The sequence below is a fragment of the Erinaceus europaeus genome, chromosome 16 (assembly GCF_950295315.1).
Source record: "Erinaceus europaeus chromosome 16, mEriEur2.1, whole genome shotgun sequence".
NCBI lineage: Eukaryota > Metazoa > Chordata > Mammalia > Eulipotyphla > Erinaceidae > Erinaceus > Erinaceus europaeus.
In genome coordinates this window covers 25,402,608-25,430,469 of record NC_080177.1, presented here as the reverse complement: position 1 = coordinate 25,430,469, position 27,862 = coordinate 25,402,608, and the positions used below count along the sequence as shown (strand labels likewise).

At 45.7% G+C, this 27,862-nt stretch overlaps 1 protein-coding gene across 1 annotated transcript in view; it reads left to right on the top strand.

Annotated features, from left to right (window-relative positions):
- Positions 1-27,862, top strand: part of PLEKHH1 (pleckstrin homology, MyTH4 and FERM domain containing H1) — an 85,218-nt gene that overhangs the window by 54,482 nt on the left and 2,874 nt on the right. The window contains exons 13-26 of the mRNA XM_016189453.2: positions 7,114-7,200; positions 7,569-7,730; positions 8,009-8,089; positions 8,430-8,612; positions 10,331-10,439; positions 13,198-13,310; positions 14,178-14,354; positions 14,675-14,772; positions 15,972-16,149; positions 16,700-16,855; positions 18,309-18,409; positions 21,886-22,027; positions 24,306-24,448; positions 24,608-24,737. Of these exons, the coding sequence (XP_016044939.1) occupies positions 7,114-7,200; positions 7,569-7,730; positions 8,009-8,089; positions 8,430-8,612; positions 10,331-10,439; positions 13,198-13,310; positions 14,178-14,354; positions 14,675-14,772; positions 15,972-16,149; positions 16,700-16,855; positions 18,309-18,409; positions 21,886-22,027; positions 24,306-24,448; positions 24,608-24,737 (1,860 nt within the window). The remainder of the gene's footprint in view (positions 1-7,113; positions 7,201-7,568; positions 7,731-8,008; positions 8,090-8,429; positions 8,613-10,330; positions 10,440-13,197; positions 13,311-14,177; positions 14,355-14,674; positions 14,773-15,971; positions 16,150-16,699; positions 16,856-18,308; positions 18,410-21,885; positions 22,028-24,305; positions 24,449-24,607; positions 24,738-27,862) is intronic.

Here is a 27,862-nt window from a genome sequence, read left to right as displayed (position 1 = left end):
GCATTTGTTCTATTCTCCTAAAAAATGTGCTTGGGATCTTGATGGGGATAGCATTAAATTTGTAGATGGCTCTGGGTAATATATTCATTTTGATGATGTTAATTCTTCCAACCCATGAGCATGGAATATCTTTCCACTTCTTTGTGTCTTTTTCAATTTCTTTGAGTAGTGACTCATAATTTTCAGTATACAAGTCTTTCACTTCTTTGGTTAGGTTTATTCCTAGATATTTTATTGTTTTTGTTGCTATAGAAAAAGGAACTGATTTCTGGATTTCAATTTCTTCTAACTTAGTGTTTGCATAGAGGAATGCCACTGACTTTTGAATGTTAATTTTATAGCCTGACACAGTACTGTATTGCCTGATGATTTCCAAAAGCTTCTTGCTAGATTCCTTAGGTTTTTCCATGTATACTATCATGTCATCTGCAAATAAGGAGAGTTTGACTTCTTCTCTTCCAATCTGTATTCCTTTAATTCCTTGCTCCTGCCTGATTGCTATGGCAAGAACTTCCAACACTATGTTGAATAGTAATGGTGATAGTGGGCAGCCCTGTCTAGTACCTGATCTGAGGGGAAATGCTTCCAGTTTTTCACCATTGAGTATGATGTTGGCTGTAGGTTTGCTATATATAGACTCCACTATCTTCAGGAATTTTCCATCTATTCCTATTTTTTGTAGTGTTTTGATCATAAAGGGATGTTGTATTTTGTCAAAGGCTTTCTCTGCATCTATTGATATGACCATGTGGTTTTTGGTCTTACTTTTGTTGATGTGGTGGATCACATTGATTGATTTACGTATATTAAACCAACCTTGCATGCCTGGGATAAACCCCACTTGGTCATGATGAACAATCTTTTTGATATACTGCTGTATCCGGTTGGCTAGAATTTTGTTCAATATTTTCGCATCTATGTTCATCAGAGATATTGGTCTGTAGTTTTCTTTTTTGGTTGTGTCCCTGTCTGCTTTTGGTATCAGGGTGATGTTGGCTTCATAGAAGCTGGCAGGGAGTATTCCAGTGTCTTCAATCTTCTGGAAGACTTTTAAAAGTAGAGGTATTAGTTCTTCTTTGAAAGTTTTGTAGAATTCATTTGTAAAACCATCTGGTCCAGGACTTTTATTTTTGGGGAGATTTTTGATAACTGTTTCAATTTCATTAGCTGTGATGGGCCTGTTCATATTATCCACTTCCTCTTTACTTAGTTTTGGAAGTTGGTAGGTATCTAGGAAATCATTCATTTCTTCCAGGTTCTCTAACTTGGTGGCATATAGTTGTTCATAGAAGCCTCGCATGATATGTTGAATTTCTGCAGTGTCTGTTGTGATATCTCCTCTTTCATTTACTATCCGATTTATTTGGGTCTTCTCCCTTTTTTGTTTTGTGAGTCTGGCTAAAGGTTTGTCGATTTTGTTTACTCTTTCGAAGAACCAACATTTACTTTCATTGATCTTTTGTATGGTTTTCCTATTCTCAATGTTATTTATTTCTGCCCTAACTTTAGTAATTTCTGTCCTTCTGGTTGCTTTAGGGTTCCTTTGTTGTTCTTCTTCTAGGTCTTTAAGATGTGCAATCAGGCTGTTTATTTGTGCCTTTTCTTGTTTCCTAATGTGTGCTTGTATAGCTATGAACTTCCCTCTTAGGACTGCTTTAGCTGTGTCCCAAATATTTTGATAGCTTGTGTCTTCATTTTCATTGAACTCTCGAAACATTTTGATTTCTTCCTTGATTTCCTCTTTGACCCAGAAGTTGTTAAGAAGTGTACTGTTGAGCTTCCACATTTTGGCACTGTTACTAATCTTTTGTTGATTGTTAAGTGTTAGTTTAATTCCACTGTGGTCTGAGAAGATGCTTGGGATGATTTCAGTGCTCTTGAATAGGCTGATGCTGTCTTTGTGGCCTAACATATGGTCTATCCTTGAGAATGATCCATGTGGATTTGAGTAAAATGTGTATTCCAGTTTCTTGGGATGAATGACTCTGAAAATGTCCAATAGTTCTAGTTTATCTATCTCTTCATTTAGCTCCCTTATGTCTTTACTGATTTTCTTCCTGGATGATCTGTCAAGTTGAGATAGTGGGGTGTTGAAGTCCCCTACTATGATTGTGTTACTGTTAATATATTGCTGTAGCTCTTTCAGTAGAAGTTTGATGTATTTAGATGGCTTCTCATTGGGTGCATAGATATTAATAATTGTTAAGTCCTCTTGATTGACTGATCCTCTGAGCATTAAGTAGTGTCCATTCCTATCTTTTTTAATCTTATGTATTTTAAAGTCTATCATGTCAGATATGAGAATAGCTGTTCCTGCCCTTTTTTGTGGGCCATTGGCTTGAATGATAGTTTTCCATCCTTTCACTTTAAGTCTGTGTTTGTCTTGTTGAGTTAGGTGAGTTTCCTGTAGACAACATATTGTTGGGTTGTGTTTTCTGATCCATCTTCCTACTCTGTGTCTTTTAATAGGTGAATTCAGGCCATTCACATTTATTGATATCAAAGATTGAAGATATTTTAACGCCATTCTTGTAGAGTTTTAGAGTGTTTTGATATATGTTCTATTTGTGGTGGTCTGGTTGTTTATAGGAAACCTTTCAGAACTTCTTTCAAGGCAGGCTTGGTGATGGTTGCTTCCTTCAACTGTTGCTTGTCTGAGAAGGTTTTGATGCTTCCATCTAGTCTGAATGACAGTCTAGCAGGATATAGTATTCTTGGCTGAAAGCCTTTCTCATTGAGCACTCGATAGATATCTTGCCATTCTCTTCTGGCCTGTAGTGTTTGTATGGAGAAGTCTGCTGCTAATCTTATGGGTTTTCCTTTGTAGGTGACTCTTTGTTTTTCTCTTGCAGCCTTGAGGATCCTTTCTTTATCCTTATTCCTTTCCAATCTAAGTATGACATGTCTTGGTGTCTTTAGGTCTGGGTTAATTCTGTTTGGGACCCTCTGGGCTTCTTGAATCTTTATGTCTTTGGTGTTGTCTAGACTAGAGAAATTTTCAGCTATTATGGCCTGGAGAACGCTTTCTTCCTCCCCTTCTCTTTCTTCCTCTGGTAAGCCAATAATGCGTATATTGTTTCTTTTGAAGTCATCCCATAGGACTCTGTTGTTGTTTTCAGCATCTCTTAATCTCTTTTTGAGATCTCTTACTTCTTTTTTAGTTGTCTCTAATTCATCCTCAATCTTGCTAATTCTGTCTTCAGCCTCATTGATTCTATTCTCTCTGCCCACTACTGCTTTCTGGAGTTCATCTATTTTGTTGCCCTGCTCTGATACTGTTTTAGCTTGTTCAGCTAGTTGCCTTCTTAGCTCAGCAATTTCAGCTTTCAGCTCTCTAATAACCATGAGATTATTAGAATTTTCTTCCATATTCTCATTTGTTGTTCCTGCAGTTCTGATTACAATTTTTTCAAATTCTTTACTCACTCCTGTTATTATTTCCTTAGCTAATGTTTGGATGTTGAACTCGTTGTTTTGTGCTTCGCCCTCTGGAGGACTTTTAGCTGGACTCTTGTCCTGGTTCGAGTCTCCATTATTTTTTCTTGTTGTTTTAACCATTTTATATAAGTTAACAGTTTTTTCAATCCCTGAGTTGGAGTTCAGTGGTGTAAAAGCCTTTTTTTTTTTCCCCTGTAGGCTATGGTAGCCTGAGGGCTTTTAAACTATCAATAGGCTTCTTGGCTTAATCAATGACTCCTGACCAAGAGATAAAGCAGGGTGTGGCAGAGATAATCCAGTGGTTATGCAAAGAGACTTTCACAGCCCTTCAGCTATGCCACCGAGGTATAGGTCTTCTCCTGAGTTTCCTGGTTAGATCTCTGTGCCCTGGTGTCCCTCCCTGTTGCTGCTCCAGATTCTGAGGGTAGTAGCAATGGAGACTCAGAGTTGTACTTGGTGAGTCTCTGGGGAGTCCTTTCCTCCCTTCAGCTGTCCCCTTGTTGGTGGAGCAGACTGGAGGTGGTGTCTCCACTGACAGACTGTCGAACTGTTAGCAGTCACTTAATCTCTCCTTAGGCCCCTCTCTCCTCTCTGTCACCAGCCTCGCGTGTTTGTACTCACGGGTGATTTACTGGGTTTCTGTGGTCATTCTAGTCCTGTCTTGTTTCGGTCCGGGTGGTCTCCTTTGGTATTCCTAGTTGATCCGGGAGAGGAGAGGAGAGGAGAGAAAGCGATCTGCTGCTCGTAGCTCCGCCTCCGGAAGTCGAATCCGAACTGGGATTCTTATGCTGGTCCTTGCCCTTCGTGCCATGTGCACTTAACCCTCTGTGCTGCCGCCTGATCCCCCCCCCAATTGTTTTTAAGAGTTACTGATTTAAGGGGGACAAGCTGTGGCTCACCTGGTACGGCACACGTTACCATGCAACCCCGCAGCCTACCTGTTAAGGGGGAAGCTTCGCGAGTGAAGCAGTCCTGTAGAAATAACCTCTCTTTCTCCTTCTCTTTCCCCACTCCCTCCCAATTTCTGTTCTCTTTCAAAAACAAAAAAGAAAAAATGGCTGCCAATTCAGTAGATTCACTGTGAAGGGACCAAGCCCCATAAATCACACTGGTGGAGAAAAATAAATATTGATTGGTTGATGTAAAGAAGATAAGAGGGAGAAGTTGGGCGGTAGCGCAGCAGGTTAAGCACACGTGGCGCAAAGTTTGCGAGGACCGTCGTAAGGATCTCAGTTCGAGCCCCCAGCTCCCCACCTGCAGGAGAGTCACTTCACAGGTGGTGAAGCAGGTCTGCAGGTGTCTCTTTCTCTCTCCCTCGCTGTCTTCCCCTCCTCTCTCCATTTCTCTCTGTTCTATCCAGCAACGATGACATCAACAATGGTAACTACAACAATTAAACAACAAGGGCAACAAAAAGGGAATAAATAAGTAAATAAAAAAAAGAGGAGAGGGAACGGGAGAGAGGGAGTGGGAGAGAGGAGAGAGGAGAGAGAGAGAGAGAGGCAGAAACAGAACATCACTCTGGCATATGTCATGACAGGGACCAAACTTGGGGCTTCATGTTCCTAAGTCCAGTGCTTCAGCCACTATGCTAAGTAAGTCCTGTGTCACTAGACCACACTCTTTGGAGAGACCCCTCCTGTGCTCAGTTGTTTAGAAGAGGTTATTACTGACTGACGAGTAAGAATATGGATTGAAATCTGCCATTAGAATAATAGAGAGAGGGCGGGGAAGATAGCATAATGGTTATGCAAACAGACTGTCATGCCTGAGGCTCCTAAATCCCAAATTCAATCCCCCGCACCACTGTAAGCCAGAGCTGATCTGTGCTCTGGTGTTTCTCTCTGTATCTCTCTCCCTCTCTCTCTGCATTTCTCTCAAAAATAAAATAAATATTTTAAAAATAAAAAAAGAATAGTAGGGCGGGGGTAGATAGCATAATGGTTATGCAAAGAAACTCTCATGCCTGAGGCTCCGAAGTCCCAGGTTCAATCCCCCGCACCACCATAAGCCAGAGCTGAGCAGTGCTCTGGTGTTTCTCTCTGTGTCTCTCTCTATCTGCATCTCTCTCAAAAATAAATAAATAAATAAATAAATAAATAAATAAATGAAAGGTTAGAATTTTAAAAAATAATGATAGTATAGAGATTGGGCAAATGTGGTCAAAAAGTACAGACTTCCAGTTAGAAGGTGAATAAAGTCTGGAGAGAGAGTGTACAGCCTGATAATTATAATTAATAAGGTATATACTGAAAATGCTAATAGCATAGATCTTGTAAGTCCTCTCACCACATTAAGAAGTGGTTGTTTGCAATGTGAAAGGTGGTGCAATGGAGAAAGTGTTGGACTTGCAAGCATGAGGTCCCGAGTTTGATTCCTGGAATTGCATGCTCTAGTTCTCTTTCTCAAATAAATAAATCTTTCTTTAAAAAGATTAGTAGGTGGTGGTATGGTGGGTGTGTTAGCTAGAGCTCTGGTGGTACATCTTTTTTTCTTTTTTTTTTCCCTAATGGAAAAAGAGGAAGAGAGAGAGGGTGAGTGAGAGTGAAAAGAGACCAAAGCTTCCTTTAATGTGGTGGTGGGGGGGGTCTGGCTTGAACTGGGGTCACCCATATGGCAAAGCAGCTTGCTAGCCACGTGAGCTATTTCACTTGCATGGAACATCATTTTGTGTATCAAATACACACGTTGTGTCCCTAAAACTTACATAATTAGTATATGTTTTAAACTTTATTTATTTGAGACAGAAACTGAGATGTAATGGAGAGATAGAGAGGGAGATAGAAAGAGAAATACTTGTGGTATTGCTTCATCGCTTGTAAAAATTTCCCCTGCAGCTAGGGACCATGGGCTTGAACCTGGGTTCTTATGCAGGATAACATGTGCTCTCAACCAGATGCTCCACCGCCTGACCCTACAATTTCTGTTATATCTCAATAGAACTGGGAAAGAAAGGAAGGAAAGAGGGGAAAAAAAAAAAAAAAACTTGGTAGTTTCTGGACTACTTTTAAATACTCAGTTCTATCATTTTAAAACTTTCTTATTTAAATTTCTTTTTTTATTTTTTATTCACCATCATTATTTTAAAAATTTTTATTATATTTATTTTCCCTTTTGTTGCCTTTGTTTTTTATTGTTGTTGTAGTTATTATTGTTGTTGTTATTGATGTCATCATTGTTGGATAGGACAGGGAGAAATGGAGAGAGGAGGGGAAGACAGAAAAGGAGAGAGAAAGATAGACACCTGCAGACCTGCTTCACCACCTGTGAAGTGACTCCCCTGCAGGTGGGGAACCGGGGTCTCGAACCGGGATCCTTATGCCGGTCATTGCGCTTTGTGCCACATGCACTTAGCCTGCTGCGCTACCGCCAGACTCCCACCATCATTTTCATCCAGAGCACTGCTCAGCTGTGCCTTATGGTGGTGCTAGGGGTTGAACCTAAGACCTTGAAGTTTTTTTGTGTAACTGTTGTGCTATATCCCTGGCCAATCTCTCACTTTTTTTTAAAAGTCCTAGAACCAGGATTCAGAGCATGTCATCTGTCATATCATTGCCCAGGAAACCTTAGGAGTCACTTTCCTTTCTGCTTAGGACTGATAGACGATACAAGGATAAGAGATGTGCTCTGGAAAGGCTCCACATCTCAACCTCTTTCCATCTCTTCCCTTTATAGAACGATGTCATCCGGAAACCTCAAGGTCAAATGGAACTGAATTCCCATTGCCAGATTGTTCGAGGGGAGGATGCCCAGACATTCCAGGTGAGCATGTTCCTAGAAGCTAACATCTTAGACAGATGGTGTTCTTGGTTTAGATGGAATTATGAGAGAAACAAAATTGGGGTAAAATGAGCTTGTAGGAGAGATAGTATGTCAGCATTTGGACATGATCCAAGACTGTGAGTATGAGGAAGGAAGAAAGCTAGAGATGGAATGGAGCTAGGAGACAAAGGGAGAGGGAAATGGGAAGGGAGAGAGAGAGAGAGAGAGAGAGAGAGAGAGAGGAGGGAGAATGTCAGGGTGGAGAGAAGGAAGGCCTCGGGGCTCATGGTTTGTGCCACTCACAACCAGCTGTCTGTTATTTTACTGTCTTGCTCCCTCCTCCGGCCTGGGCCCTTACTCCTCCACAGCTGATCTCTGAAAAGAAAACCTATTACCTGACGGCTGACTCGCCTAACCTGCTAGAGGAGTGGATCCGAATACTGCAGAGCCTAGTGAAGGTCCAGGCCATGAGGCCTCCAGCCCTGCCTCAGGGAGGAGCCAAGCCCACTGTGAAGGGCTGGCTGACCAAGGTATGGGCAGAGCTGGTAGGGGATGATGTTGCTGCTAAGATTATTATCCTGGTTGGTCCTTCTAAGTGGCAGTTCATATAGGACAGATGGAGTGTCACATGGCACACACCACAGCCATCCATAGTGGAGGGATTTCTTCCATTACTTTAGGAACCTGGTTGGCATCTCAACTTAGGGATTGAGTGCAACTAGGGCTTTGAAGACTTGCCTCCCGCTGATTTCTCTTCACCAGTTCTGCACTTACTTCTGAGATTACCCGGTTCATTTCTGTCTTGCAGGTAAAGCATGGCCACTCCAAGCTGGTCTGGTGTGCTCTCGTTGGGAGAACTTTCTATTACTATCGGAGCTATGAGGACAAGGTACTTCCCAGACCCCAGCCAAGGCCCACTTTCTGCTTTTCCCAACCACATTCCTGTGGCTCCATGTTCTGGTGGGAGGACCCACTATCACCTGCTGCCCCTCATCCCACAGCAAGCACACATCCAGTTGCCTAGCTCCTTCCAGAGAGCATGACCAGTGCAGAGTCTGTCCATGGGGTGAATCTGAACTTCTCCAAGCAGGCTTCGCCCTGGGGGTGGCAGATAACACTTCCCTGTCCTACCATCTGTCCACATCCTGAAGGACTGAGGAGGGTTCAGAGAGAGGAGACACCCCTGCTCCCTGCTGGCCCTCACTCTCACGGAAGGTTCCTCTCCACAGAGACCGCTGGGTCGCCTGCCTGTGCGGGATGCACGCATCGAGGAAGTCGATCGATCCTGCGACTCAGATGAGGACTATGAGGCTGCAGGGACCAGGCGGCTGCTGTCCTCCCACTGCACTCTGGTGATACACCCTCCAGAACGCAGCCCCACCTACCTCCTCATTGGCACCAAGCATGAGAAGGTAAGGGGTGGGGATGAGGGCCTTTCTGTGGCCTAGCTCAGACCCGTGATGTTCACTCTCCCTTCTCTCTCCCTGGACCTTCTCACAATCGAGATCAACCTGTTTCTTTTCTTTTCTTTTTTTTTTTAATTGATTTAATAATGATTGACAAGACTGTAGGATAAGAAAGGTACAATCCCATACCCTCCACTGGAAGCTTTCCTACTCTTTATCTCTCTGGGAGCATGGACCCAAGATCATTGTGGGGTGCAGAAGGTGGAAAGTCTGGCTTCTGTAATTGCTTCTCTGCTGGACATGGGCATTGGCAGGTCGATCTATACTCCCAGCCTGTCTCTCTCTTTCCCTAGTGGGGCAGACCTCTAGGGAAGCGGGGCTCCAGGACACATTGGTGAGGTCATCTTCCCTGGGAAGTCAGGTTGGTGTCATGGTAACATCTGCAACTTGGTGGCTGAAAAGCATTAAGATAAAAAGCAAAACAAATTGTTTAACAATCAGGAACCTAAGGTTAGAATGTAGATCAAGCTCCTTCTTAAACACTTGGGCAGTCACAGTTTGTGGGTGAGAGTATTCCTCACATTGCATTCACTCCCATGAACAGCACCTCTTCACTGGGGTCCTGAGACAGAACTGCAAGCTTTTTTACTTTAAGAAATTTACTTCTTAAAATATTTTGTGGGGCCGGGTGGTAGTGCAGCGGATTAAGTGCACTTGGCGCCCAGAGCAAGGACCAGTGTGAGGATCCCAGTTAGAGCCCCCGGCTCCGCACCTGCAGGGGAGTCTCTTCACAAGCAGTTTTGCAGGTCTGTAGGTGTCTATCTTTCTCTCTCCCTCTCATTCTTACCCTCCTCTCTCTATTTCTCTCTGTCCTATCCAACAACAATGATAACAATAATAACAATAACAACAACTATAAACAACGGCAACAAAAGGGGGAAAATGTACTCCAAGAGCAGTGGATTCATAGTGCAGCAATAACCCTGGAAGCAAAAATAACTTTTTTTTGTTTATTTAATAGAGACAGAGAAATTGAGAGGGAAGGAAGAAATAGGAAGACACAGAGAGAGACACCTATAGCTCAACTTCATTGCTCATGAAGCTTCCCCTTAAAGGTGGGGACCGGGGGTTTGAACCCTGGCCTTTGTACATTGTAGCATGTACAGTCAACAAGGAGTGCCACTGCCCCACCCCCACAAGCTTATTTTTTAAAAAATTGTGACTAGGGAGTCGGGCTGTAGTGCAGCGGGTTAAGCACAGTGGGTTAAGCGCAGGTGGCGCTAAGCTCAAGGACCGGCGTCAGGCTCCCGGTTTGAGCCCCCGGCTCCCCACCTGCAGGGGAGTCACTTCACAGGTGGTGAAGCAGGTCTGCAGGTATCTGTCTTTCTCTCCCCCTCTCTGTCTTCCCACCCTCTCTCCATTTCTCTCTTTCCTATCCAACAACAATGACATCAATAATAACTACAACAACAAAACAACAAGGGCAACAAAGTAAATAAACAAATAAATAAAAACAAAAACAAAGTTTAAAAAAAAAAAAAAGAAGTGTGGCTTATTCCTCTTCACCTTGTCTTGTGCCTTAGAGGCTGGCGGCTTTGACATGTGCCAGCCAGACCAGCTGACTCCACCCAGGACATAACCCTTCCCAGGAAGCTTCCTTGGAGCTGTCACCACTCCTCCCCCCACCCCCTCAGCCCCAGCAGATGACTCCTATCCTTTTCCAGGATACGTGGCTTTACCACCTCACGGTTGCTGCGGGTGGCAGCAGTGCCAAGGTGGGCACTGCCTACGAGCAGCTCATTGGAAAACTGATGGATGGTGAGGGGGACCCAGGTAAGACATGGGTTGCTTGGGTTAAAGAGAAGTGGCTGGGGAGTAGGGGTTGGGTAGTAGCGCAGCGGGTTAAGCGCATATGGTGCAAAATGTAAAGATTGGCTAAAGGATCCTAGTTCGATCCCCTGGCTTCCCACCTGCCGTAGTGGGGGGGATTGCTTCACAAGCAGTGAAGCAAGTCTGCAGGTGTCTAGCTTTCTCTCCCCGTCTCTGTCTTCCCCTTCTCTCTCGATTTCTTTTTTGTTGTTGTTGTTGTTATATATCTTTTTTTTTAGTATTTATTTATTTATTCCTTTTTGTTGCCCTGGTTTATTGTTGTTGTTATTATTGTTGTTGCTATTGATGTTGTTGTTCTTGGATAAGACAGAGAGAAATGGGAGGAGGGGAAGACAGAGGGGGAGAGAAAGATAGACACCTGCAGACCTGCAAAACCGCTTGTAAAGAGATTCCTCTGCAGGTGGGGAGCCGGGGTTCGAACCAGGATCCTTATGCCGGTCCTTGTGCTTTGCACCACCTGCGCTTAACCCGAGGCACTACTGCCCGACTCCCTCTCTCTTGATTTCTATCTGTCCTATCCAACAACAACAGCAATGGCAACAATAACAATAATAATAATAACAAGGGCAACAAAATGGGGAAAATGGCCTCCAGGAGCAGTGGATTTGTAGTGCAGGCACTGAGCCCCAGAGGTAACCCTGGAAGCAGAAAAAAGAGAGAGAGAGAGAGTAGTGTCTGGGTCTTAGTCAAGAGCCCAAAGAAAACACTTTTTCTGGGGCAGGGCAGTGGTGCACCCAGTTGAACAACACATGTTACAGTATGCAAGGACCAAGGTTCAAGCCCCACACCCCACTTACGGGAGTGGGGGTGAGCTTCACGAGCAGGTTCTCTCTCCTCTAGCTCCCCATCCCCTCTCAATTCCTTTCTGTCTCTCTACAATAGATAACTTAATTAAAGATCAATATCGAGAAAAAAGAAAACACTATTTTTGCAGCCATCTTAGCCACAGGAAGGCTTTCCCCCCCACACTCCTGGGCACTTGCCTTTCTGTGGCAAAGATGCCAAGATGACTGCTTTGTGTCTAGGAAGCAGATTTCTCAGCAGCCTGAATCAATGTTTTACCTTGATCAGTCTGTAGCTTTGCTAGTGAGGCACCAAATTGAAGAAAGAAGGTAGATGGTTAATCTGTCATTAAGGTTTGTTAATCATTGAGTGAAGCTTCATTTAAGCTGCAGCTTAGGGTGTTGGGGTCTTTATTTTCCTATTGATTCTTGGGGTCCTGAGGAACTAATTGTACACAGCCCTTTACTGCTGCTCTTAGGCGTACTTATTTCCAGCAGCTGCTTGGGCTTCTACACGCAGCCCTCCCCTGAGCGCACATGCCTGCATTTAGACGCCCACTCTCATTCTCGCCCTCATTGCAGCCCCACAAGCAAAGGGGTAGCTGCCTTCTTATAAGCCTTGCATGAGTCTGTTGACTGCCACATACAACTGTATAGCCCATACTCCCCAGGATAAGCCCAGTGCAACCCTTCTGTCCCAGTTAAACCCTCATCTTCCCCACAAATCAAAGTGGGGCTGGAAGAGGGTAGGATCTAGCTCACCCAGTAGAGCACACCCCTTGCTGTGCATGAGGCCCTGGGTTCAAGCCACAGCACCTGATGGTGGTTGGCACTGGAGGATCGCCTTGGATGGTGGAGCGGTGCTGTGGTGTTTTGTTTTTCTTTTTCCCTTTCTTCTCTCGCTCTCAAAAATAAAATGAGAAAATTGGCTCTGAAGCAGGGGAGATAGCGGATGGATATAGAAAAGACTCTCATGCATGAGGCTCTGAGGTCCCAGGTGCAATCCTTCACTCCACCACAAGGCAGAGTTGAACAGTGCTTTGGAAAGAGAGAGAAAGAGAGAGAGAGGTTGATTGAGAGGACTGGCCCTGGGGGAGCTAATTAGTAGTGCTATTATGTATGCATGAGGCCCAGGAACCACATTACACATAGAACAGGAGCGAGGAGATAGCCCAACCTATTAGAGCACCAGCTTGCATGTCTTGAAGACCCATAGGCTACAGGTTCAGTCCCCAGCAGACCAATTTATACCAGAGATGAGAGATACTCTGGTCCTTTTCCTCTCTCATTCCCTTGCATCGTAAATACATTAATGAACAGGTCTGTTTTGTTAAAAAATGAGTCTAGAGATGCAGTCCTAGGGGCCAGGTGGTGGCACACCTGGTTGAGCACACAGGTTCAAGCCTCTGGTCCCCACCTACAGAGGGAAAGGTCTGCAAGTGGTGAAGCAGTGCTGCAGATCTCTGGAGAGTCTCCCTCCCTATCTCCCCCTACCCTCTTGATTTCTGGCTGTCTCTATCAATAAATAAAAATAATACACAATTAAAAAAGAGAGAGAGATGGGAGTCGGGCAGTAGCACAGCGGGTTAAGCTCAGGTAGCGCAAAGCACAAGGACCGGCGTAAGGATCCTGGTTCAAGCCCCTGGCTCCCCAACTGCAGAGGAGTCACTTCACAAGCGGTGAAGCAGGTCTGCAGGTGTCTATCCTTCTCACTCCCTCTCTGTTATCTCCTCCTCTCTCTATTTCTCTCTGCCCTATCTAACAACGATGACATCAACAGCAATAATAACTACAACAATAAAAAAAAAACAGGGCAACAAAAGGGAAAATAAATAAATAAATAAAAATTAAAAAAAGAGAGAGAGATGCATTCCTTCGTCTGTAACTGCTTTTGCTCTCTGGTGCTGTGCTTTGGGCAGATTCCCCACTGTGGAAGCACCCTATGCTGTGCTACAGCAAAGACGGGCTATTCACCTCACTCACCACGCTGCCCTCTGAGGCCCTGCAGACGGAAGCTCTCAAACTCTTCAAGGTAAAGAGGAAGCAGAGCCCAGGCTCACTGTATAGTGACGCCCTCTCCGTGTGCCCAGGCTCTGCCGCCCCGTGGTGATACTTGAGTGTGGGAGGCATGTGCAGTAGGGGGGTATCCCACAGGGGGATGTGAAGAGGAAGGGAAAGACTCCCCCAGTGTCCCCTCCCTGCCCTCTCTGGATGGAAGCAGGAGGCTCTGGGTCTTCATTCATGAGCACCAGTGGAATCATCCTTGGAGGAACTCCTGACCTCCCCTCCTGAACAGGAAAGGCCAGGCTTCCTCGGTTTCTGCACCTGAGGGATCGTGACCTAGTTTGGAATGTTCATTATGCTCATCTGTCTGTCCTGTTTGTTTTTTTTTTCAAAGATATGCATATGCTTGTGCACTGGGAACCTTTAAATGAAAGAGCCTGGGGAGTTGGGCAGTAGCGCAGCAGGTTATGTGCACATGGCGCAAAGCGCAAGAACCGGCATAAGGATCCCGGTTCGAGCCCCCGGCTCCCCACCTGCAGGGGAGTCGCTTCACAGGCGGTGAAGCAGGTTTGCAGGTGTCTATCTTTCTCTCCCCCCTCTTTGCCTTCCCCACTTCTCTCTGTCCTATCTAACAACAACAACATCAATAACACCAACAATAACTACAACAACAATTAAAAAACAAGGGCAACAAAAGGGAAAATAAATAAATATATAAAATTTTTAAAAAATGAAAGAGCCTCTCCTGCTGTGCCAAGGCCCTCTCCCTCATAGCAGCCTGCTGGGGACCTGGGAACCCTTGAGACCTAGGTGCTCAGTCCAGACTGTTCACTATCATGGAGGATGGCAGTCAGGGACTGTGCGTCTGCCTATGACACTGACATTTCCCTAACAGTCGTGCCAGCTCTTCATCAATGTGCCCGTGGAGGCTGCTTCAGTGGACTACCATGTGTCCCTGGCCCAGACGGCGCTGCAGGTCTGCCTGGTCCACCCTGAGCTGCAGAGTGAGATTTACTGCCAACTCATGAAGCAGACCAGCTGCCGTCCCCCTCAGAAGTACTCCCTGGTACAGGTGGGTGTCCCCAGTGCAAGGCAGCTGCCGGGATGCCGAGGGCTGCCCAGGAGGGGGGAAAGGTGGCAGGGAGTGAATGACAGCCTCAGTACTCTCCGCTGTCCTCTCCGTGCCCCTTCGGGAAGGGTGTTTGTGCTCAGATCATGACCGCCTGTCTAGACAGAGTCTGACCAAGGTGGCCAGCCTGGTCCCCACAGAAGGTCAGGGGCTCGGAGTTGGGGAAAGAGGTAACTGGAGTCTACAGAGTAACTTAGGACTGTGAAAGCTGGTGGGGCTGCAGACCACCCAGCCCTTGCCTCAACAGCCTGCTTCCCTGACAGTGCTGGCAGCTTCTGGCTCTGTGTGCCCCACTTTTCCTGCCTCAGCACCATGTCCTCTGGTACATCAAACAGCAGCTCCAGCGCCATGCAGACCCTAGGTAAGTGACTGTCCTCGCCTCTCCCAAGAGGGCACTGTCAATAGTGTCACAATTAAGAGGGACAGGGGCTGGGGGAGGCAGTATAATGGCTATGCAAAAAGATTTTCATATCTGTGGCCCCAGGTTTAATCCCCAGCACCAATATAAGCCAGAGCAATGCCCTGGTCTCACTCTCTGCATCTTTCTCATTGTATCTCTCTCAATAAAATATAAGAAATAGGGAGCCGGGTGGTGGTGCTCCGGATTAAGCATATACCATGCAGAAGGACCAGGGTTTGAGACACTCACAAGCAATGAAGCAGGTCTGCAGGTGTCTTTCTTTCTCTTTCTCCCTTTCTATCTCCCCCTCCCTTCTCAGTTTCTCTCTGTCCTATCCAATAAAAAATAGAAGGGGGAAAATGGCTGTCAGGAGCAGTGGATTCATAGAGCTGGCACCGAGCCCCAGCAAGAAAAAGAAAAAAAAAGAAATCAAGAAAATAATATAACAAATAAAATATATATTAGTGGCCATGCAGTGGCACACCAGGTTGAGCGCACATAGTACGCAAGGACTCTTGCAAAGATCCAGGTTCAAGCCCCAGGCTACCCACCTTGGGGGGGCAGGGTTGCTTCACAAGCAGATCTGCAGGTGTCTATCTTTCTCTCTCCCTCTTTATCTTCCTCTCTCCTCTCAATTTCTCTCTGTCCTAGCCAATAAAAATGGACAAAAATGGCTGCCAGGAGAAGTGGATTTGTAGTGCCAGCACCAAGCCCCAGAAATAACCCTGGAGGTATATATACACACACACATATATTAAAGAGAGAGACATGGAGGAGACTAGGATTGATCTGGTTACCCTGCCACCTGAGATTTGCTGTGGAGACATCACCATCATTATACACACAGAGGGCCTTAAGGTCTGTGTGCGCCTGGGCTTCCCTACACACCCATATATTCAGGGGTGTTTGGGGTGGGGTGACCCTTATGTGAAGCAACATTACCCCAATTTTTTTCTGTTGCCATGTGTTTCTGGCCTCTGGAGAAAACTCCTATGCCAGCAGCCTTCGGCATAGAGGCTTTGATTGACCGATGGACACAGAAAAGAATCTTCCAGACTTTTTTGGTAGCCTGCCCAGCTGCAAATTTGGTCCTGACCAACTCTAGATAGGGGTCATAAAGCCAATGATGAGGATTCCCTTCCTTTTTCACCTGCCTTTAGAAACGAAACTGGTCAGTATGCCACCTACTGCCAGCGGGCAGTGGAGCGGACCCTGCAGACTGGGGAGCGGGAAGCCAGACCATCGCGCATGGAGGTCGTGTCCATCTTGCTGCGGAACCCCTTCCACCACTCCCTGCCCTTCAGCATCCCCGTGCACTTCACCAATGGGACCTACCAAGTAAGGGGGCCAGGCCTGCTCCCCTCCCTGAGTCTGCTCAGATCCCTGTCCCACCTTTGGATTCCAATAAGTTGAGTTATCTCCTGGGCCAGGTAGGTGGAAAGCCCTAGGCTTGGCAGGTTCTTAATAAGCAACCTAGCAAAAGTGATGGGACTAGGGGCTGGGGCTGGGGTCGGTGGTGGCTAGGTTTAGAGTGGGCAGTTAATACCAGCATGGAGGGCATAAAGAGCTTGCATCTCAAAAGCAGTCTGCTATCTAATGCCAGGGAAGCCAATCTTTTGTACCCACTGCATGAACAGAAAAGTGGAGGCATGAAGAAGGGACTCCAAAGACGTGACAGCAAGGAAGGGACAGAGCTTAAGTCAAGTTCAGGTGCACAGTGTTCATCCCAGAAGCACACAACCTCCACACATGAATATGGAAACTGAACTTTCTTTGGCTCTTAGACTTACCAGACATTACCACTCCCCATACTTAGACCCTTACTTCCACTAACCCTCATGAGCTCCCTCAGGAAGATCCCCCTCTAAAGAACCCCTCTCCCCTGCAGGTGGTGGGCTTTGACGGCTCCTCCACAGTGGATGAGTTCCTGCAGCGGCTCAACCAGGAGACAGGCATGAGGAAGACTTCCCACTCTGGCTTTGCCCTCTTCATGGACGATCCTTCCGGCCGGGACCTGGAACACTGCCTGCAGGGGAGTGTCAAGGTGACGGCTCCCTCACTAAGCCTACTGAGCCCCTCCCATACCAACTCTGGGCTTTGGGATTTTTATGTTGGGGAAGGAGTCCATCTGGTAGGTGCTGACTGTTAGACAGCATGTGCTGGTGCTGAGCCCAAGGAGTTCCCAGACCAGCATTTCCACATCACTCAAAATGTATCCATTCAGAAAGGGTTTTGGAAAACCCTGCCTTTGTCTCTGTGGAGCTCACCACATCCTCCCCTCCTCTCCCTTACAGTGACTGTGCTGCATCAGGAGGGGAGCTGTTCCTCAGCTAACCACAGGGAGAACGGGGAGGCCCACACCCACTGCCAGTTCTGTAGACACATGTGGGCAGCTATACGACGAGCCACTCTAGGCATTGTCTTAACTGGCACCTTGCTTTACCCTGTCTGCTGGCACCTGTGCTGTGCTTACAGGTTCAGACACTGTGTAGGAAGGTGGAACCTCTGGTACCCATAGAGATAAAGGCTCTTGAGTGATATTTAATGTCCATGTTGTATTACTGTTTGGGATTTGCGCTGTGGGGAAGTGGAGGTGTTCGTGGGAATGTACTTGAGTGCTTGATGAGTATGAATCTTTTGACTCCAGTGTCTGCTTTCTTTATGACAGGACAAAAGCTCCTGGTCTTTCACTTTTGCCTGAGGAAACTATGCCACATATCTTCTCTGTCAATTTCCAGGGGTCTACAGTCAGCCGCAGACTGTATCTGCTGGCTTAGGAATAGAAATGGAGCCAGTGATATGAGGCTGTGGTTGGCTTGTTTTTGTTTTGTTTTGTTTGTTTTTACCAGAGCACTGCTCAGCTCTGATGTATGTTGGTGCTGGGGATGGAACCTCAGGGTCTTGAATCCTCGGGCATGGAAGTTCTTTTTTGCTTGATCACTATGCTATTTTCCCACCCAAGGCTCTGCTTTTTGGTTTTTGGTTGCTTGTTCTTTAATGCAGAACTGATAGATGAAGTGGGCCTGGCACACGTGCAATAGGGCTGATCGGGTTCCCTCGCCCCATTTTTAGATGAAGGGGCCTGAATGCATTACTCTACTATTTTCATCTTTTGTGTTGTTCATGGTAGCCCCATGTGCTGGGGATTAAACCCAGGGCCTTGAATATGGGAGGCAAGTGCTCTCTGTCTCTGAGCTACTTCCAGAGCCTGAAGTCATGTTTTTTTTACTGCAGCCTTCCTCTCTCAGAGGTTAAGGCCAGTAGGGGAAGTATTTTGTGCTTTTCTGCTTACCCTAAGCCCAGGAATATGTCTGCCCGCCTGCCTGCCTGCCTGCCTGTCTGTCTGTCTGAAAGAGTTGTAGGCAACAGAGGTCCTGTGATGTCCAATGGAGGACAGTCACTCAACTCTCCCCTACTGCTCTGCCCCAGTCCAGCCCTGGCTTTACCTTGTTCTCATCAGCAGGGGCTTTTCTGACTTCCCCCTTTGCCTCTTCAAGATCTGTGATGCCATCTCCAAGTGGGAACAAGCCCTGAAGGAGCTACACTCTGGGAAGTCCGAGGGCGGCAGCCGTGTTGTGAAGCTGTTATACAAGAACAGGTCCTGAGCACTGCCTGAGGGTGGGGGCAACATGGGGGTGGGGCGACATAGGGTGTCACTCACCACTTCTCCATCTGTATGGCGTGTCCTGTGCAGACAGGGGCCCACATATAGAAGTGTGTGACTGTCATGAGCCTTACTCCTAGACCCTCCCTGATGACCCTCTTTGGGAGCCTGGGTAATTCAGCTCGCAGTTCCTGTACTGTATGAGCACACATACTTGCCCAGAAAACAGGCCAACTTCATGGCAGGGCTGCGTGTATTACATTAGGAGAGTGAAAATGTGTATAGCCTTAGAATTAGAAGTTGGAGGCTGAAGGATAAATAGCTCTTAAAACAACCCCAAGAAGTACAGAAGGAGACTAAGGGAGATAGCTCTTAGGTCCCAGGTTTAATCCCCTGCACTACCATATGCCAGAGCTGAGCAGTGCTCTGGTATAAAAATTAAATTGAATAAATAAATAAAATTAAATTAAGTTAAGAAAAAAAAAGTACAGAAGGACACATCCTGACATCAATTTGTGTAAGAAAAGTCTATCCCAAATATGTCTCTGGGCAAATCTTTTTTTTTTTCAATTTATAAAAAGAAAACATTGGTGGTCTGGGAGGTGGCGCAGCGGTAAAGCTTTAGACTCTCAAGCATGAGGTCGCGAGTTTGGTCCCCGGCAGCACATGTGCCAGAGTGATGTCTGGTTCTTTCTCTCTCTCCTCCTATCTTTCTCATAAATAAATAAAATCTTTAAAAAAAAAAAAAAAGAAAACATTGACAAAACCATAGGATAGGAGGACACATAATTCCCACCACCAGAACTCCGTATCCCCTTCCCTCCCCTGGTAGCTTTTCTATTCTTTAACACTCTGGGAGTATGGACCCAAGGTCACTGTGGGATGAAGAAGGTGGAAGGTCTGGCTGGCTTCTGTAATTACTTCCCCACTGAACATGGGCGTTGACAGGTTGATCCATACTCCCAGTCTGCCTCTTTCTTTCCCTAGTGGGGTGGGGTTCTGGGGAATGGGAGCTCCAGGACACTTTAGTGAGATTGTCTGTCCAGGGAAGTCTGGTTGGCATCATGCTAGCATCTAGAACCTGGTGGCTGAAAAGAGAGTTACCATATAAAAACCAAAAAAAATTGTTGACTAATCATAAACCTGAAGGCTGGAATAGTGCAGATGAAGAGTTGGGGGGGGTCTCCGTTTTGTAGATAGCTACTAGGCATATTTTAGTTATATTTCAAAGGGCCTGTGGCTATACTAGTTTTGGGGTTTTTTTTCCCTGAGCCTGAAATCTGATATGCAGGTGTATCCAAGTTATTGTCTGGGGAGATGATGTCATGGCTGGAAAAAGGACCAGAAAGCTGGATCAGGGAAGAGAGTAGCTTCCAAATAAGGGAAAGAGGTATAAATATTGTTGACTATAAACCCCATAGACTTGATGTGATCTGGGGTCCATATTCAGCTTAGGAGCCTATGTGACTTCTGCATCCCTGTAGATCTGAGCTCTCATTCTGTGATCATGAGTAGGAACATTCCATGCTGCCCCAATATGAGTACCCATCTTCCTCAGGTATAGCATAGAGTATTTTCTCTAGCCTCCCTTCAGGGGATGGAACATGGGCAAATCATTTCTACTAGTCCCTCAGACTCTTAATTCCTCCACTTCCTTAATAACCTATGATTCCAGGTTCTAGACAACTTTCACCAACTTTACTGATGTCTAACGATGTTCTCTTGCTATGGGAGCTGACAGCTCTGTATCTGCTCTGTTGTATCTACTTACATTTTCCTAACTGCAACAGAAAACAACCTCAAGAGTGGGACAGAAAGTGGTTTCTGGTGGCGCAGTGGATAAGGCATTGGACTCTCAAGCACAAGGTCCTAAATTCAATCCCCGGTAGCACATGTACCAGAGTGATGTCTGGTTCTTTCTCCTTAATCAATAAATAAAATCTTAAAAAAAAAAGTTTCTGGGGGATGGGCAATGTGCGAGGACCTAGGTTCAAGCCCCCACTCACTTGCAATAGGGATGCTTCATGAAGCAGGTCTACAAGTGTCTGTCTGTTTCTCCCCATCCCTTATCTCCCTCTCCCCTCTCAGTTTCTCTCCCTTCTATTTAAGAAAAAGATTAAACAGGGTCGGGCAGTAGCGCAGTGGGTTAAGCGCACATGGCGCAAAGCGCAGGGACCGGCATAAGGATCCTGGTTCAAGCCCCCGGCTCCCCACCTGCAGGGGAGTCGCTTCACAGGCGGTGAAGCAGGTCTGCAGGTGTCTGTCTTTCTCTCCCCTCTCTGTCTTCCCCTCCTCTCTCCATTTCTCTCTGTCCTATCCAACAACGACATCAATAACAACAATAATAACTACAACAATAAAAAAAGATTAAGGGGAAAAAATAGGAAAAAATGACTGCTAAGTCCCAGCAAAAACCCTGGTGGTAATAAAAATAATAATAGGGGCCAGGCAGTGGCGCACCTGGTTAAGCACACACATAATAGTGTACAAGAACACAGGTTCAAGCCCCTGTTCCCCACCTGCAGGGGGAAAGCTCATGAGTGGTGCTGCAAGTGTCTCTGTCTCTCTCCCTCTCTATCTCCCTCTCCCTTCTTAATTTCTCTCTGTCTCTAACCAATAATAAATAATGAATTGAAAAAGAATAATAATAAAATTTTTTAAAAGATACAAAACAAGAAACAAAGAGTGGTTTCTGGGGGTGGGGAGATAGCGTAATGGTTATGCAAAGAGACTCTTATGCCTGAGGCTCCAAGGTCCCAGGTTCAATCCCCTGTACTACCATAAACCACAGCTGAGCAGTGCTCTGATAAAAATTAAAAAATTTTAAAAAGGAGGGGCAGGCAGTACTATAGCGGGTAAGCGTACATGGCTCAAAGCATAAGGACCAGTGTAAGGATCCTGGTTCGAGCCCCTGGCTCCCCACCTGCAAGGGGGTTGCCTCACAAGCAGTGAAGCAGGTCTGTAGGTGTCTGTCTTTCTCCCCACCTCTGTCTTCCCCTCCTTTCTCAATTTCTCTGTCCTATCCAACAACAACAGCAATAATGACAACAACAACAAGGACAACAAAATGGGGGGAAAAAAGAGAAAAAAAAGTTATTTGCATAAATATTATGCTACCTCCCCATCCCAAGTACAGACTTTGAGCAGACTTTGCCTCACTTTTTTGAGTGACTTTGTCACTTCCTGACACAGTGGCTGGGAGGTGTTTACTGGTGATGAAAAAGAAAACATGGGGGTGGGAGAAATAGCCTAATGGTTATGCAAAGAGACTCCCTTGCCTGAGGCTCCAAAGTCCCAGGTTCCATCTCCCCAGTCACCATAAGCCAGAGCTGAGCAGAGCTCTGGTATTAAAAAAAAAAAAAAAAAAAGGTTCTGACTTTGGAGACCAAGATATAAACAGATGCAGAAATGGCCTCATCTGTTTGGACTCCCAGCTGAGTCCTGGTTTCTTGTGACTCTTCTTCCTGTAGGCTGTACTTTCGGAGTCAAGTCAAAGGTGAGACAGAGCGAGAGCGGCTGCTGCTGGCCTCCCAGACAAGCGGAGAGATCGTGTTGGGGAGGTTCCCTGTCAACAAAGAGCTGGCTCTGGAGATGGCTGCCCTGATGGCTCAGGTGAGGTTCTTTTCAAGAAGCAGGGAGGTCAGGACACCATCCTAGGGCTCACAGATAGGATGCAGTCTGAAACAAGGGCAATTCCACGGAACCTGTAGTGCCAGAGGAAAAGGCTGCCTTACTGTCGCTGGTGGAGGAGAAGTTGCTTCCTCTCCCAGCAGACCCTCAGTGCAGATCCAAGCTACATGCTGCCTTCTGACCTTAGAATCCGGAGACTTGGGTCTCAGTCCTCACCACCTTCCTGCTAGAAGATCTTGGTCAAGTCACTTCACATGGCTATACTTTCATTTTCTCTTCCATGTGTTGAAAACAAAGATGTGTGGCCCTGCCTGCCCCTAGAACAGTACCAATGCTTAGTGTATGCCACATAAATAAGATTGTGGTAAAGTCAATACTTAGAACTCTCAAACATCAGAAGTAGAATTATGCTCACTCGCATTGGAGGAAGCTTTGGTGCTATGATTTCTTTCCCTCTTTCTGCCTTTCTGTCTCTACCTGAAAAAAATCCTGGAGTGCTGGGAGTCAGGCGGTGGTAGCACAGCGGGTTAAGCACACATGGCGCAAAGCGCAAGGACTGGCGTGAGGATCCCCGTGTGAGCCCCTGGCTCCCCACCTGCAGGGGAGTCGCTTCACAAGCGGTGAAGCAGGTTTGCAGGTGTCTATCTTTCTCTCCTCCTCTCTGTCTTCCCCTCCTCTCTTCATTTCTCTCTGTCCTATCCAACAGTGATGGCAACAATAAAACTACAAAGGCAACAAAAAGGAATAAATAAGTAAAATATATATTTAAAAAATCCTGGAGTGCTGAAGCTCTGGAAATGACTCCCCCCAAAAAAAAATAATAATAAAGTCAGAAAGAACACACGTTCAGATTTTAGTCCTCCCTGTCACTCTTAGAAGGCAGTTTACCACAGTATATGAGAAACCTTCATGGTTCCCATTAAAAAAAAAATCTACATTTACATGCTAGAGAGGATGGGGAAATCATAACAGTTGATCTGTGATATATTTGTTTATAATCTAGATGACCCTTGCTAAACATCTTGCCACATTTTTTTGAAATTTTTTCTTAGTGATTTAATATTGATTTAAAAAAATATGACATAACAGGTATAATTCCACATCGTTCCTACTGGCAGAGTTCCGTGTCCCCGTTTTCTCCATTAGAAACTGCAGAAGTTCTCCCAAGGTCACAGATATGAGCTGGCTGTTATAGAAATTTCTATAACTATCTGTAGTTATGTTACCACATTTTTTTTTCTTAATTGAAGCACTTATTATTATTGTTCGGCTTTATTTTATGGTGGTGCTGGAGATTGAACCTGGGACCTCAGAGCCTCAGACATTAACATCTTTTGCATAATAATTATGATATCTTCCTCCAAAAAATATTTTTGTATTATCCGGGTCAGCTCTCATCTACTTAGTAATAAACAAGGAAATTAAAGCTCTGAGAATTTTACACAACTTGACCCAGGTTGCAGAAGTGATGAAGGACAGAGCTGGGATTTGAGCTAAGCATCTGACTCCAAAGGTTGTACTTTAGGGCCTGTAGCTTCATCATTTTTTTTTATCCTATGTGTGTGTGTGTGTGTGTGTGTGTGTGTGTGTGTGTGTGTGTGTGTGAGAGAGAGAGAGAGGGAGAGGGAGAGGGAGAGAGAGAGATTAGAAGCTAGAATTTCTCCATTATTTTCCTGTCTGCCAATAATTAATCATGTCTCTGGATAAGGCACTTAATTTCAGCTAGAATAAAAACCAGCCTAGATAATCTCAATATTCTTTTTAAAAATATTTATTTATTTCCTTTTTGTTGCCCTTGTTGTTTTTATTGTTGTTGTAGTTATTGTTGTTGTTGATGTCATCATTGTTGCTGGATAGGACAGAGAAATGGAGAGAGGAGGGGAAGACAGAGAGGGGGAGAGAAAGACAGACACCTGCAGACCTGCTTCACCGCCTGTGAAGCGACTCCCCTGCAAGTGGGGAGCTGGGGCCTCGAACCGGGATCCTCATGCCGGTCCTTGTGCTTTGCGCCACATGTGCTTAAACCGCCTGACTCCCATAATCTCAATATTCTTGTGCCCCAAGGCTGTCCCTCTAGTATCAGTGAAACTTGATATATATGTATTTATATATGGTCTGGTCTGTTAAGTGAGCAGCTTTTATTGCATCCATTCCTACCCTGCCAAAAAGGGAGTGAGCTGATAGTTTATTTCCCCTCTCCCCACAGCACCTCCATCTCCAGCCACCTCCTGATTCATCCTTCCGTGTGCTTCTCCCACAGGTAGAATATGGGGACCTGGAGAGGCCCAACCCTCCGGGTCCTGGGGGCACTCCCCCTACCAAGGCTCAACATCATGTTCAGCAGGTCCTCGACAGGTTCTATCCAAGGCGCTACAGACACGGAGCACCCATTGAACAGCTGAGGTAGGATGCAAGGTCTTGAGGGAAGTCACTGTTGGGGGCGTGGCAGGAGGGGGTGAAGGAGGAAAGGAATGGGCTGCAAAGTTGGGGAAGGCCTCAGAACCACTGTGTAAACCAGACGTCAGTTCACTGACACTATTTCTTTCCATCTATCCTAACCAGGCTCCTGACAGACCTGCTGACCACAAAGTGGGCAGCACTGCAAGGCTGCTCTCCTCCTGAGTGTGTCCGCATCTTTCTGACGGTAGCCCGGAAATGGACTTTCTTTGGTGCTAAGCTCTTTGCTGCTCAGGTGAGTGCCTGTAGACTCCAGTGGAAGCAGTGGTGGGGGAGTTTCTCAGAGCTGCCACTGTTTCTGTCTCATGTTGAAGCCAATCCGGGCGGCAGCACCTGCCTGCACACTAGCAACCACCAGGGGTCACTATCTCCATACCTCTTTCTGAATTTTCATGGGCCTCAACAGTTGTTATATTGCTTTCCATCAAGATTATTTCTGGGTGACTCATTTTTTTGACCTCTGTCTCAGTGCTATTCCAGGGTGGGGGAATAGGATCAACTAATTCACACAGACTTGTGTGATAATGATATCCCTTTTTTAATTGGGGGCATTAATGGTTTACAGTAAATACAGTTGGTACATGTGTAGAATTTCTGTTTTCGGCAAAACACTCTCACCCCCAGTGTAGCTCCTCCTTCACCATTGTGCACCAGTAGGCACATGAAAAAATACTGCATGTCATTGTCAGAGACATGCAAATAAAGACAACAAAGAAGTACCACTTTACCCATGTGAGAATGTCATACTTCAGAAATGATAGTAACAACTACTGGATAGGTTGTGGGGACAAAGGAACCATTTCTTCTGGTGGGGATGTAAATTGGTCCAACCCCTGTGGAGTCTAGAGAACTCTCAGAAGGCTAGAAATGGACCTACCCTATGACCCTGAAATTCCTCTCCTGGGAATATATCCTAAGGAACCCAACATACCTATCCAAAAAGCTCTATCTATACCCATGTTCGTAGCAGCATAATTTGTAATAGTCAAATGATATCTCTTAAGAATGCTGGCTCTTACTGGAGTTGGTGTATTGCACCAAAGTAAAAGACTTTGGTCTTTTACCAAAAGTGGGGGGTAGAGTATATGTACAAGAAGAATGACAGAGGACCTAGTGGGGGTTGTATTTTTGTGTGGAAAACTGAGAAATGTTATATACAAACCATTGTATTTACACTAATCCCCCAATAAAGAAATTTAAAAAAAATAATGCTGTCTCTTAAAAAATGTTTTAAAGATAGAACAGCATATAACATAGGACACTGACTTAGCATGGCTACAGGGGCATGGGACTAAACAGGTTACTTCACCGGTATTGAAGGTCAGGTGACCAACAGTAATTTTTTAAAAAATATTTATTTATTCCCTTTTTGTTGCCCTTGTTGTTTTATTGTTGTAGTTATTATTGTTGTCGTTGTTTTTGGATAGGTCAGAGAGAAATGGAGAGAGGAGGGGAAGACAGAGAGGGGGAGAGAAAGATAGACACCTGCAGACCTGCTTCACCACTTGTGAAGCAACTCCCCTGCAGGTGGGGAGCCGGAGGCTAGAACTGGGATCCTTACTTCGGTCACTGTGCTTTGTACCACTTGCGCTTAACCCACTGCGCTACTGCCTGACTCCCGACCAACAGTAATTTTAATTGAAACTTTTCACTGAGTGTCTAGTGTATATAAATTTTATACAATCAGAGATTATCCTTTCTTGAAGCTGGACCATGAGCCTGTTCACTTCTTCTTCTTCTAGCGTTTGCCCTTCTTCCGTAGCCAGTCAACAGCGTCAGGTTGAGCCTGATGTAAAGTTTCGAGACCTCCTTTGAATCTGGAGAGGTGGCAGTCGTTAACTATGTGGGTCATAGTCTATCTGTAGCCGCAGGGGCAGTTCGGGTCGTCTCTGGCTCCCCAGCGATGGAACATAGCGGCGCACCGGCCATGGCCTGTTCAATGGCGATTGAGGAGGGCCCAATCATAACGTGCTAGGTCAAAGCTGGGTTGATGCTTGCAGGGGTCTGTGATGAGGTGTTTGTTCTTTACCTCAGCTGACTGCCAACTCTGTTTCCAAGAGTCTGGAACAGAGAAGTTCAGTGTAGGCGTAGGGGACCAGATTGGGTGACGAGACGTCAAGCGTTGGACAGGGTGGGCGAAGATATCCGCGTATATTGGCAGGTCTGGTCGAGCTTAGATAGAGATTAGATAGGAGTTACTCATTCACTCAGTAAAGAATTGTTGAGCTCCTACTAAGTTAGGGACACCATGCCAGTTGCTTTGAGGTTAACTCAAGGTGAGTAAGTCAGATACAGTCCTTGCCTTCATGGAGTTTCCCATCTAGTGAGATACATTTGGATCAAGCAATCATGCACATCCTATGTGGTCAATAACAAATTATTTTTACAAGCTGTTACACATGCCATGAAGGACAAATATAAGAGTGTGCTGATGGCACAGTGAATAAAACCTTAGACTCTCAAGCATGAGGTCCCGAGTTTGAATCCTGGCATTGCATGTACCAGAGTGATACTTTGGTTCTCTCTTTCTCTCTCTTAGTCAGTTAAGAAACTTTTTTTTTAGGGAGTCGGGCGGTAGCACAGAGGGTTAAGTGCACGTGTTGCAAAGCGCAACAACCGGAGTAAGGATCCTAGTTCGAGCCCCCAGCTCCCCACCTGCAGAGGAGTCGCTTCACAGGTGGTGAAGCAGGTCTGCAGGTGTCTTTCTCTCCCCCTCTCTGTCTTCCCCTCCTCTTTCCATTTCTCTCTGTCCTATCCAACAACAACGACATCAATAACAGCAGCAACAATAAAAACAACAAGGGCAACAAAAGGGAAAATAAGTATAATAAAATTAAAAAGTTTAAAAAAAAACTTTTTTTAAAGTATAGGAGTGTTATAGAGGTGTATAATGGGGAATATGCCTTATCTAGAAGGTAGAGAAAAGACTTTACTCATGTTTTTCCTTCTCAGCCTTTTGAGAGAAAGGAAATCTCCTGAATGCCTAGTCATTCCAGAAACTGTCCACCAAAAAGTCACTGTCTCATTGCTAAGGCCTAAAGCCTATAGGATTGCATCTTATTTCTTTTAGAGCCAGGAAACTGGTTGAAGCAAGTTGTCCTATAGCTAGGAGAGGATATCAATAGGAAAGGGTTAGTTTCCTAGGAGTAGGAGATAACAGTTCTGTTCTTCTTGTGCATGACCATGTCACTGGCTGGGGGTGGCCTCTGTTCTACAACAGAGTTTCTCAACCACTGTCCTGTGCCAGAATAGAGTAGAGGTTCCCCAATACCAGGCATCTCCTTCACAAGCAGCTCTGACTGTTTGCTCTGGTTTGCTGTCTAAATGTGGTCTTGTCTTCCCCGATGAGAAAAGGTTAGA